The sequence below is a fragment of the Nycticebus coucang genome, chromosome 10 (genome assembly GCF_027406575.1).
Source record: "Nycticebus coucang isolate mNycCou1 chromosome 10, mNycCou1.pri, whole genome shotgun sequence".
NCBI lineage: Eukaryota > Metazoa > Chordata > Mammalia > Primates > Lorisidae > Nycticebus > Nycticebus coucang.
The window spans coordinates 118,460,975-118,473,094 of record NC_069789.1 but is presented as its reverse complement, the minus strand read 5'-3'; the positions used below and the strand labels follow the sequence as shown (position 1 = coordinate 118,473,094).

Genomic DNA, 12,120 nt, shown 5'->3' with positions numbered 1-12,120 from the left:
AAAGTAATTTTTTTTTTAAAGACAGTCTCACTTTGTTGTCCCCAGTAGAGTGCTATGGTGTCACAGCTCACAGCAACCTCAAATTCTTAGGCTCAAGCAATTCTCTTGTCTCAGCCTCCCTAGTACCTGGGACTACAGGCACACACCACAACACCCATCTATTTTTAGAGATGCGGTCTCGCTTCAGGTCAAGCTGGTCTCAAACTTGTGAGGTCAGGCATGAGCTACCGTGCTTGGACTATAAAAAGTAATTTTTAACAGTAAACATGTATTACTTTTACAAAAAATTATAGAGTTTTAGAAAGTCAAAAGTGAAGTGACTTTCTTATTCTCCAAAGTTACTTGCTATTACCCTTCTAGAGATTTCTGTTCTATGCATATGTATATATAGCATATATTTCGTGTGGCTCTTATTTTTATACAAATGGAGCAACACTAAATGTACTGTTCTATGATTTTCTTTTTTTCTACCTAAACGTACATTGTGGACACTTTCCCATAATGGTAGGTATAGGTAAACTTTTTTTAAATTGGCTACATAGTATTTGGATGTATCATAATTTATTTCATTACTCTCCTGTTGAAGGATATTATTTGCAGTCTTTTTTTTTTTTTTTTTTCACTTTGTCACCCTTGGTAGAGTGCTGTGGCGTCACCGCTCATAGCAACCGCTAGCTCTTGGGCTTAGCTGATTCTCTTGCCTCAGCCTCCCAAGTAGCTGGGACTACAGATGTCTGCCACAATGCTAGGCTATTTTGTTGTTTTTGCAGTTTGGCTGAGGCCAGATTTGCAGTCTTTTGTTGTTGTAAATACTACTACTTTGCGTCGCTGTTTTTGGGTGTAAATACACACATGCACACACATACATGTATATGCAAATATATCTGTAAGAAATATATCAGAATGGAATAGGTAGATGAGAAGGATATGTGCATTTTTCATTTTGAAGACTATTGCCAAAATGTTCTGCAGTACACCACCTCCATTAGCTCTGTGTGTGTGTGTGATATGTTTAATGTTAGAATTTGAAGCTGCCTTAAAATCATCTAGTTCATCTCTCTATACTGCAAGTGACTCTCGTGAACATGTTGAACAAAAGAAGCCAAAAATCAAAGAAAGCGTACTGCATTATTCATTTTACATAAAGTAGAAAAACAAGAGAAACTTATCAATGCTGTTAGAAGTCAAAATAGTAGATATTCTTGGGGTGGAGGGGGGGACGGAGTAGAAACTTGTTAGAAAGAAGACGGGGGCCTCTGGAATGTTTGTGATCTGTGGGTGCTATTTACAGGGGTGTGATCAGTATGTGAAAATCCATCACCAGGCACTTCCTTGTAAACTTCTGAATGTGTATTATCTTTCTTTCTTTCTTTCTTTCTTTTTTTTTTTTTTTTTTTTTTTTTTTTTTGAGACAGAGTCTGTGTTGCCCTCGGTAGAGTGCTGTAGCATCACAGTTCACAGCAATCTCAAACTCCTGGGCTTAAGCAATTCTCTTGCCTCAGCCTCCCAAGTAGGTGGGACCACAGGGGCCTGCCACAAAGCCTCACTGTTTTTTGTTGTAGTTGTTATTTAGCAGGCCCAGGACAGGTTCAAACCCACCAGCCTTGGTGTATGTGGCCCAGTGCCCTAACCACTGAGCTATGGGAGCCAAGCCTATTATCTGTCAATAAAAGATTTTTCTTTCTTTTTTTTGCCAGGGCTGGGTTTAAACCCGCCACCTCTGGCATAGGAGGCCGGCGCCCTACCCCTTTGAGCCACAGGCACAACCCTATATAAGATTTTTTAAAGCATCTAGTCCAACTTTTTTATTTTATAGATAAGACCCTAAGAGTTGAAGGGTTTCTTCCCTCTCTTACCATATGCATCTGAGGTTTTCTGAGAGCCTAATGCTAAAAGCCAAATCTCTGGCCTGCCTTGCCAATTTTGGGCTAGTTTTGCTGTTGGCACTTGGAAAGGCTGTGAATGTGTGACAGTGTCTCTCACCTTCAGGCCCTTGAAGAATAATAGAGCATCTGAGAGGCTGCTGATATGTCAAATGGTGTTTCAGCTTTTTCTAACTTATGCTAGCTTTTGTGTTTGCGGAAGAAATCCTAGCATGAGGCCTTACATCCAAGCAATAGACAAGCTCCTGAAAGTTCCTGATAAGAAAAAGTCCAGTGCTTTGTTACTACAGGCCGCCTTTCATTCATCCTCTTTATGTGAGTTCTTTTACTTTCTTCTCACTGTATCCTAATCTGTACTGTTCTGGTTCTTACTATTTTCAGGCTAACCCCTATTTCAGATAATTATATCTTTTTCAAGAAAATTATTTGCTCAGAGTAAAAAGAAAACATTTCTATTTCATTCTTTATGGGCCTGCTTTGGGAGGGTGATGGAGTGGTGAATTCCAAGGAAACATTCACATGGTGTGTGATTGACATTCGAGATTTTCAGTACCCAGGATTCCTTTTCTGTGGAGGCTCTATCTGGAAACCTTCTGTGAATCCAAATGTAGTTTGATATTTGAGCATTTCCTGTGGTCAAAAACTGTTGCCTTTGGTTGGAAGATACAACATGTTAAATTTGCTTGTGCTGGTAGCAAATCTGTGTGGCATTCCCTATAGATAGGCACTCTCTCAGTATAAAGTTGCCATTCTGAACCTCACTCCGAGCCCCTTACCGCCACCTCATAGAGACTTACTTTCTTTTTTTTTTTTTTTTTTTTTTTTTTTGAGACAAGTCTCACTATGTCGCCCTTGGTGAAGTACTGTGGCATCACAGCTCACAGCAACCTCCAACTCCTGGGCCCAAGCAATTCTCTTGCCTCAGCCTCTCAAGTAGCTGGGACCACAGGCTCCTCCCACAACGCCCTGCCATTTTTTGTTGCAGTTGTCTTTGTTGTTCAGTTGGCCTGGGCCGGATTCAAACCTGGCTTCCTTGGTGTATATGGCTGGTGCTTTAACCACTGCGCCACAGGTTACCGAGCCCTCATCACTTTCTTTTTTCTTTTTTTTTTGTAGAGACAGAGTCTCACTTTATGGCCCTCGGTAGAGTGCCGTGGCGTCACGCAGCTCACAGCAACCTTCAACTCCTGGGCTTAAGCGATTCTCTTGCCTCAGCCTCCCGGGTAGCTGGGACTGTAGGCGCCCGCCACAACACCCGGCTACCCTCATCACTTTCTTAATTTTAATTTTCCTTCCCTCTGCCTTCAGCTCCTCTACTCAGGCCTCAGCAAATCCCATCTGTTATCAGATATTAAGCTCAAAGCATGCCTTTTCACTGACTGTTCTCACTTGAGTTGACCTCAAGTCCTATGGAGTTTTGTGTTTAACAGCCAGCATTTGGCTTAAGTTTTATTATCTCTGAGTGTGATTTATCTTTTTGCTTTTACTTTGTCTCCGTAAGTAAGATAGCACCTTCTAAAAAGGATAGATACAACAATGCAGTTAACTTCTGTATCCCCCATAGTGTCATCCACAGCGTAGTTGCTTTTTTTTTTTTTTTTTTTTTGAGACAGTCTTACTTTGTCGCCCTTGGTAGAGTGCCATGGCATCATAGCTCACAGCAACCTCAACTTCTTAAGTGCAAGCAATTCCCTTGCCTCAGTCTCCTAAGTAGCTGGGACTACAGGCGCTCACCACAATACCCAGCTTTTTTCTGGACACGAGATCTTACTTTGGCTTAGGCTGGTCTTGCACCTGTGACCTCAGGCAGTCCACCATGTCTGGCCATCATAGTTGCTTTCCATAGTACTATAATACTGTTTCACAGATACCACCATATGTCATGCCTTATTATCAGAGATTAAATTATTGCTGGGCACAGTGGCTCACACCTACACTCCTATAATCCCAACACTTTGGTAGGCTGAGACCATGGGAGAGTAGCTTGAGGCCAGAAGTTGGAGGCTTGCCTGGGCAACATAGTGAGAGGCCATTTCTACAAAAAAAAAATTTTTAAGAGACAGGCACTGTGACTATAATCCTACAACTCTGGGAGGTCTAGGTGGTAGGATCACTTGAAGTCAGAAGTACAAGACCAATCCAAGCAATTGAATGTCAGCCTCCAGCATATGGAATTGACCTGGGGTTTTCAAATTCTTTTTAGGGGAAGGGAGGGTCCCTGGAATTCTAAGGAAGTACTTCTGCATGGGGAGGGGATAGGTTAGACCACCAAAGCCCTGTATCCTTCAGCCTTAAGGTTCAGTTTAAGATTTCATTTGGGAAAAGGATTTTATTGCTCCTAAGAAAGCTTGTCAACCCTTACTATTAATGTCATTGGGAAGATAGGATTTGAAGGTTTTCATGTGAGGCAACTTGCTGGCCTGCTGTTGGCAGTCCCTTCACTGGGGAGGGCACCACTTCTTTGTTACTTTCCCATACCGGTCAACCTAATGCAACCAGTCATGTTTTTACCGCCTAAATGTGTCTCGAGTCTGGTCCCTGCTGCTACATTTAGTCCCTCGCTCTTTTCTTTCTTTCTTTCTTTTTAATTGTTGGGGATTCATTGAGGGTACAAGAAACCAGGTTACACTGATTGCATTTGTTAGGCAAAGTCCCTCTTGCAATCGTGTCCCTCACTCTTTTCTTGGTTTGCTGTCACAGTAATTAGTCTTTCTGTTTCTGTTCTCTTGTATTTCTAGCCTTGTATCCACACTGCTGCAAATATGTTTCTAAAATAAAGGGAATCACATCACCTTCCCCTGTTAAAAATTCTTCAGTGACTCTCCATCATTCCAGGATAAAGCTTAATGCCTTTACTTACCAGTAGGATGTGGTCCTGCCCTTTGGCCATTTTCATCATATTTCTCACTTGCACTGACTTCCCTTGCTGTTTCATTTCAAGAGTCCCTCCTGGAATCCTAACCTACCCTCTTAGGGCCCCCATCTGTTGTTCCCTGTGCATAACCCCCGAGGTCCCCATCTGTTGTTCACTGTGTGTTCCTCTGTGAGCACTTAGCACACTGGACTCCGATTATCTTCCTTCCTCAATAGATCCTAAGTTCCTTGGAGGAAAGGACCCAGTCTTCATCATTGTCTCCTCCAAACTAAGTACACAGGGCTCTAGTAAATGGTTATGAATGACTGAATGGTATAGAGACACTCAAAAGGCCTCTTCCCTCAAAAGCCCCATTCAGCAGTGGTAACATGGAATTGTGTACATAGAGAAGGAGAAAGGAAAAGATGCATTTACTCCTAGAGTCTTGAGTAAGGTTGCAGTATCTGGGGTGGAAACAAGTATCCTGTGTTTTTAGCGTGAGGAGTAGAGGATATATATTGCTGACAGTTTGGGGAGTGTGTGATGCTTTTAGGTAGGATATCTAAATAAGTGTACTTGGAAAGAAGAAGCTGCAGGTCAGCAGAACAGTAGGGAAGAAAGTGAGATAAGCAGCCTGCAGGGCTAATGGACTTGGTGTCCCTAGGCTGAGAGTTGGCGGCAAAGAATCAAATGCACCTTTCCTGAGTTTGGCAAAATCTCTGTAAATCACTTCAGAATTTAGGATTCAAAATTATATGGAGGGCCAGGTGCTGTGGCTCATGCCTGTAATCCTAGCACTCTGGGAGGCCAAGGCAGGTGGATTGCCTGAGCTCACAGGTTCAAGACCAGCCTGAGCAAGAGCAAGACCTCATCTCTAAAAACAGCTGGGCTCACAGGTTCAAGACCAGCCTGAGCAAGAGCAAGACCTCATCTCTAAAAACAGCTGGGCGTTGTGGTGGGTGCCTGTAGTCCCTCTCTTGGGAGGCTGAGGCAAGAGAATTGCTTGAACCCAAGAGTTTGAGGTTGCTGTGAGCTATGATACCACAGCACTCGAGCAAGGGCAACATAGTGAAACTCTGTCTCTTAAAAAAAAAAAAAAAAAAAACAAGTAAAACGGGGCGGTGCCTGTGGCTCAAAGGAGTAGGACACCAGCCCCATATGCCAGTGGCGGGCCAAACCCAGCCCTGGCCAAAAAAAGAACTGCAAAAAAAAAAAGTAAAACAAAATAATATGGAGACTGCATTATTTATAATAGCTCAAAAGTGATAACAACCCAAATTTCTGACTGATGAATGGATAACAAAAAAGGAACCGAAGGACCAGGGATGGACAATTGCCTGAGGCCAGAAGTACAAGACCAGCCTAGGCAACATACCTGGACCCCATCTCTACAAAAAATAAAATAAGAAACATTAGGTGGACACAGTGGCACATCTCTGTAGTCTCAGCTACTGGGGAGGCTGAAGCAGGAGGATTGCTTGAGCCCAGGAGTTTGAGGCTGCTGTAAGCTATGATCACACCACTGCACTCCAGCCTGCACAATAGAATGAGACTGTCTCAATATAGGGGTGGACGGGGGAGGCAGTACTGAGATAAGCTACAAGGTAGATGGGTGGGGGAGGGGGCAGTACTGAGATAAGCTACAAGGTAGATGGGTGGGGGAGGGGGCAGTACTGAGATAAGCTACAAGGTAGATGAAGCTTGAGAACATTATGCTAAGTGAACTAATCACACTAGATAACATGTTATATGATCCTATTTATATAAAATGTCTAGAATAGGCGAATCTCTAAAGATAGAAAGTAAATTGATGGCTGCCAGAGACTAGAAGGAAGGAGAATTTGGAATGGCTGTTGATGGGTGTGGAGTTTTGGGGAGGGGTTATGAAATGTTCAAAAATTGATTGTGACAGTGACACAACTCTGTATGTGCTAAAACACCAGTAATTGTATACTCTTAAGCAGGTGAATTCTAAGATATGCAAACTATATCTTAATAAAACTGTTGTAAAGTAATAATAGTAATAATAAATAAAGGATAGATGTACTCCAGCTTTGGTACTTCATATTTTTCACTGAGTCCACAGTGGCCTGTTAATTTTAAGGCAATGGCTGCTACCTGTAATCCTAGCACTCTCAGAGGCTAAGGTGGGCGGATTGGAGCTCAGGAATTGGAGCCAAGAATGAGACCCCCATCTCTAAAAATAGCCGACATTGTGGCAGATGCCTGTAGTCTCAGCTACTTTGGGAGGCTGAGGCAAGAGGATCTCTTGAACCTAAGTTTGAGGTTGCTGTGAGCTATGATGTCATGCCCCCTCCCCCACCCATCTACCTTGTAGCTTATCTCAGTACTGCCTCCCCCCGCATCCCTATATTGCATGTCTACTGAGAGTGACAAAGTCTCTGTCTCAAAAAATAATTTTTTTTCCATGGTGGATCTTTGGGAAGAGACCTGCTCTGCCAAAGATTCCTCATCACCTGGTAATATCTCTTGTCTCTCCCTGTCTAGGACTGCTTGAAGCATTGTTCAGCTCTTGGTAACAAATAAGTCTAGCATTAGAGTCTTAATGACTCTCCCTGAACATCTGCATCCACACCAGTGTGACCAGCAACAGACCATTAGAGAAGACTTGATTCCTTCAGAGGTATAAAGACAGGCAGAGCTGGACCAATTCTTTTATGAATAACTGCCAAGTGAATTGCCCTTGGTGGGGTGTCATTAGCCTCATAGAAGTAGTATGTTCTCCTCTCCTAGGCCTCTGAAGGACTCTACTCATGCTGTATCAGATCTGTCTGCTACAAATATTCTGGGCTGCATTTGGCTTCCAGCTTTATCTCCATCTTTATTTTTCTGTCTGCCCTCTCTGTTTTCTCAGGAATGCTTCTCTGAATACCCACTTTCCCACCTGCCCATGGCAAGGTAAGGTGTCACCACTGGGAGAACCTACTCCATACCCCTGTCATAGTGCTACCAGTTTGCATTGGCTCTGCCGCTTTGCTTATCTGTTTCCCCTACTAAACTTTGAGGAACTTGGGCAAGGACTATCTTCTTCTATCACCTGGCACAACACCTAACCCATAGTAGGCCCTCAGGTATTTATTAAAGGAATTAGTGGATTATTCTTTCCATGTACTAAATTTGTTAGATTAGGCCAAATAATAGTACATGAGATGCAGGAAAAATCCTTGGGGATTGATTACTTTGAGGTCTCTTCTTGGATTGAATCTGTCAATATTTTTTTCCTTACCGAAGCTTATGCTGTTTCCATTAGCAATATATTGCATACAAATTTGTTTCACCTTTGAATGCTCTAGAGCAGGCATCCTCAAACTTTTTAAACAGGGGGCCAATTCACTGTCCCTCAGACTGCTGGAGGGCTGGACTATAGTTTAAAAAAAAAATATGAACAAATTTCTATGCACACTGCACATATTTTGAAGTAAAAAAACAAAACAGGAACAAATACAATCACACCGCCTCATGTGGCCTGCGAGCCACAGTTTGAGGACCCCTGCTCTAAAGAGTTGCTGGCACACCATTTTTAGAGTGCAAGATAGATCCGGTAATATGGGGGGGAAGTATATTGTCAGAAGTATATTGTAACTTGAAGAACTATGCAAGCAGGAGTATTTTGGGGGTACCTAACCTAAAGTCTATGGATAGGTTATGGAACCCCTGAAAATCACTGCGGAAATTTTGTGTGTGCATGTGGACACAGCGAGCCATGCATAGGCATACATTGTAGATAGAGCAAAATCTTCATTAGGTTGTAAAAGCGAAAGGCATCTCCACCTCCCACCAGATTAAAGACCACTCACTATCCATCCAGAATATTTGTGGAATACCTCCCATATGACCCAGAGCAAGCAAGGATGATAATGCATCCTTATCCTCAAGGAATTTATGATCCAACAAAGTAGTAAAGATTTAGCCCTAAGCCACTTTGAGCTTACAAAAGGAGATCAATGAGGGGGATAGAGTTGTTGAGACTTAAAGGATGAGTAGGACTGAATTAATTGCACCTCGATCACATAGTTTTCACAGCTCTTTAAGACAGGAGACCTTGCAGGGGTCCTCAAACTTTTTAAACAGTGGGCCAGTTCATTGTTCCTCTGACCGTTGAGGGGCGGGACTACAGTTTAAAAAAAAAACCTATGAACAAATTCCTATGCACCTTGCACATATCTTATTTTGAAGTAAAAAAACAAAATGGGAACAAACACAATCACACCGCCTAATGTGGCCCGTGGGCCGTAGTTTGAGGACCCCTGCATAGCTTCCCAGTGATTCCATAGGCCCCAAATTGGTTATACAGGCAGTCCCTGACTCTAAACATCCAACTTACGTACAGCTCACACTTAAGAACAGGGGCTATTACAGTAAGTCCCTGAGTTACAAATACCCAACTGATGTTCAGCTCACATTTATGAATGGAGGCTATTAGAGGTAATAGATAATGTACCTGCGCCAGCTTACATACAGATTTAATTTAAGACAACCCTACAGAACCTATCTCCTTTGTACCCCAGAGACTGCCTATAGTTCCAGCTATACTGTGCGCAACCCTTGCCATTGGAGAGCCATTGTCGGTCGTGTGTCCTCACATGACAAACTGATAATAGCAACTAACAAAATTGTTTCAATGTGGTAATGTGTTAGACTGTGGCTTTATTTCCAGTATCTTACCTCCACATTACAGATTGAAAATAGACAGTCGTCTGGGGTTGTTGGAGTGCGATGACTCCCTCAGTTTTATCCTTCCCCACAGAGAGGTGGCCTCACACATGTCTTTTTCACTTGTGTTTTTACATGATCATGGGGAATAAATATAGGGAAAGATTGGTTATGTGGTGCCAATTCTCCAGAAAATACCGACCCTATTTTTCCTGGAACTGCCCTCCTCCAAGAAACCTCACCATGCTAGTAACTGGGAAATGGAAAATGTATTTGAAATAAATAATATGCATATATTGTCAGCTTTATAGCAAACAGAGCAAATTACAGTGTTGCCTGATGGGAGACAGAGGACAAAAGGGCAACTGTTACTTGAGCTGATTTCTTACAGCTGTTGGTGAATTCCCAGTTTGCTTAATCTAATTGGGAAAAGCTCTTTATTTAACCTAATGTGTAGCACAGAGCTTTTTGTGAGAGATGCCAAAGCAATGTCTGTAGGCAGCGTGACACATGTGGCCCTGAGCAAAGTTTTTCACTTTTCTGAGTCTGAGTTTCTTTAGTTGTAAAGTGAAAACACAAATAGGTCCCTTGCAGAGTAGTTGTGTACATTAAAAGAGATAATGTGTAGCAAGTGCCAGGTTGGAGTTCACATTGTTTGGCCTTGTGCTAGGTGTTTCCATGAGTCTCATTTAATAATCCTCATAGCAACCGTATGAGATAGACGTAGATTTCCAATTTTCTGACAAGTCTGATAGGATTCAGGAAGATAAAAATAGGGGCTGGGATTCAAACCCAGAGCCTTTGTCCTCCTAGCCACATGGCCTTCCTGCACTGGGGTCATTTGAAGCCCATAGAAGGAAGACACGTCTAGTAGGGCCCAGGCAGCTTGTGGAGAAATGGAATCAAGCCAGGTAGTATTGGATTCTGCTGCCTTGTACAAAAGATCCATAGCAAAAACCTTTCTAGCTACCTGAAGGATTTTTTTCCTCCTGACACCCAATGTGTGTCTTTTCCAACATCACCTCTCCATCTCTCTAACACCACTGAGTCCTAACAGTTCAGTTCTGAAACCGACTCCTAGAAATCAGCATCAGACTCCACAAGTGTAAGACCCAGTCACACAAGACTGCCCTTACTTCAGATGACAGTTGCATATCTTGTGTGACTCAGTAGAAGTCAAGGGTAACCACTCCACCCCTCCCCAGGTTCAATAATGTGCTGTTATGACACACAGAACTCAAGAAAACACTTCACTTATGTCTACTAACTTATAAAGAATACAGGGGCGGCGCCTGTGGCTCAAGGAGTAGGGTGCCGGTCCCATATGCTGGAGGTGGTGGGTTCAAACCTAGCCCAGGCCAAAAAAAAAAAAAACACACACACAAAGAATACAACTCAGGAACAACCAAGTGGAAGAGATGTATAGGGCAGGGAGCTTCCATGCCCTTACGGAGTCTACCACCCTCAGAGTGCCTCGATATATTTACTGACCTGGAGGCTTCCGACCCTGTCTTTAGCAGTTTGCTGTAGACATGATTGATTAAATCATTGGCCATTGATGACTGACCTTTAACTCCAGAGATTGAGAGTGGGGCCAATAGTTCTAACCTTCTAATCAAGACTTGGTATTACTGGTGACCAGCACCCATCTTGAAGCTTTCTAGGGGCTCACAAGAGTCACCTTGTGATCCTAAACTCAGGTTAAGGTTGAATGGGGCTTGTGTAAGTAACAAAAGACACCACTGTCACTCAGGAAATTCCAAGAGTCTTAAAACTGCCTGCCAGCAACCAGGGACAAAGACTAAATACATACACCATACACCACACTGCCCTCTCTCCTCCCTCCTGGGTTCCTAAATGTAAAACCTTGCTGGCAGAATTTCTCTGCCCTCCCGAGGGTACTCAGATAAGGAGACTGCTACTCTAAGGCTGGAAGGAGCACCAGCAACAGCCAGCCTTGGGCCAGGTGCTCAGGGGTCATCATGCCTCTCACCAGCATACGGAAATCCCTATGTTCGTGTGGGCTTTTTCTTCACTGTGTACCCTGTACAGTTCATTAGTTAATCTCCCATGCACTGGAGGTCAGTATTAATCTCAAAGTAGCACTAATTCCTTTCTATAAGAGGAAACAGGGCGGTGCCTGTGACTCAGTGAGCAGGGCGCCGGCCCCATATACATATACTGAGGGTGGTGGGTTCAAACCCAGCCCTGGCCAAACTGCAACAACAAAAAAATAGCCGGGTGTTGTGGTGGGTGCCTGTAGACCCATCTGTAGTCTCAGGTGGGTGCCTGAGGCAAGAGAATCACCTAAGCCCAGGAGTTGGAGGTTGCCGTGAGCTGTGATACCACGGCACCCTACCTAGGGTGACAAAGTGAGACTCTGTAAAGAGGAAACAAAAATCTCAGAGTCCTTTGGGCCCATGCTTACAGCCCATCAGAATAGAAAGAGCTCCACTCCAGCCCCATCTTCTGCGCTGTAGGATCATGGACTGTGAGTTAGCATCAGACTGAACAGATTGAGAATTGCACCACATTCTTTCCAGCTTGGGAAGCTACCTACAGAAAGTATCCATATATCCATCCATGTTCATTATAGCCACTCTTGGAGCTATCATGAGATAGGGGTGGCAGGACTAGAACTACTGAATTCCCTGCTGTTAGAGAGCCTTGAGCACTGTAATTCCATCCTTCAGAGAGGGCAGCTAATTT

General features: G+C 43.4%; 1 protein-coding gene across 5 annotated transcripts in view; it reads left to right on the top strand.

Annotated features, from left to right (window-relative positions):
• Positions 1-12,120, top strand: part of ARHGAP35 (Rho GTPase activating protein 35) — a 142,942-nt gene that overhangs the window by 99,578 nt on the left and 31,244 nt on the right. The window contains exon 5 of one of the 5 annotated variants that reach the window (XM_053604165.1): positions 7,613-7,641. The exons of the other annotated variants lie outside the window; for them this stretch is intronic. Within the exon in view, the coding sequence (XP_053460140.1) occupies positions 7,613-7,626 (14 nt within the window). The 3' untranslated portion in view covers positions 7,627-7,641. Of the gene's footprint in view, positions 1-7,612; positions 7,642-12,120 lie in introns of those variants that run through there. 5 annotated transcript variants of the gene reach the window in all.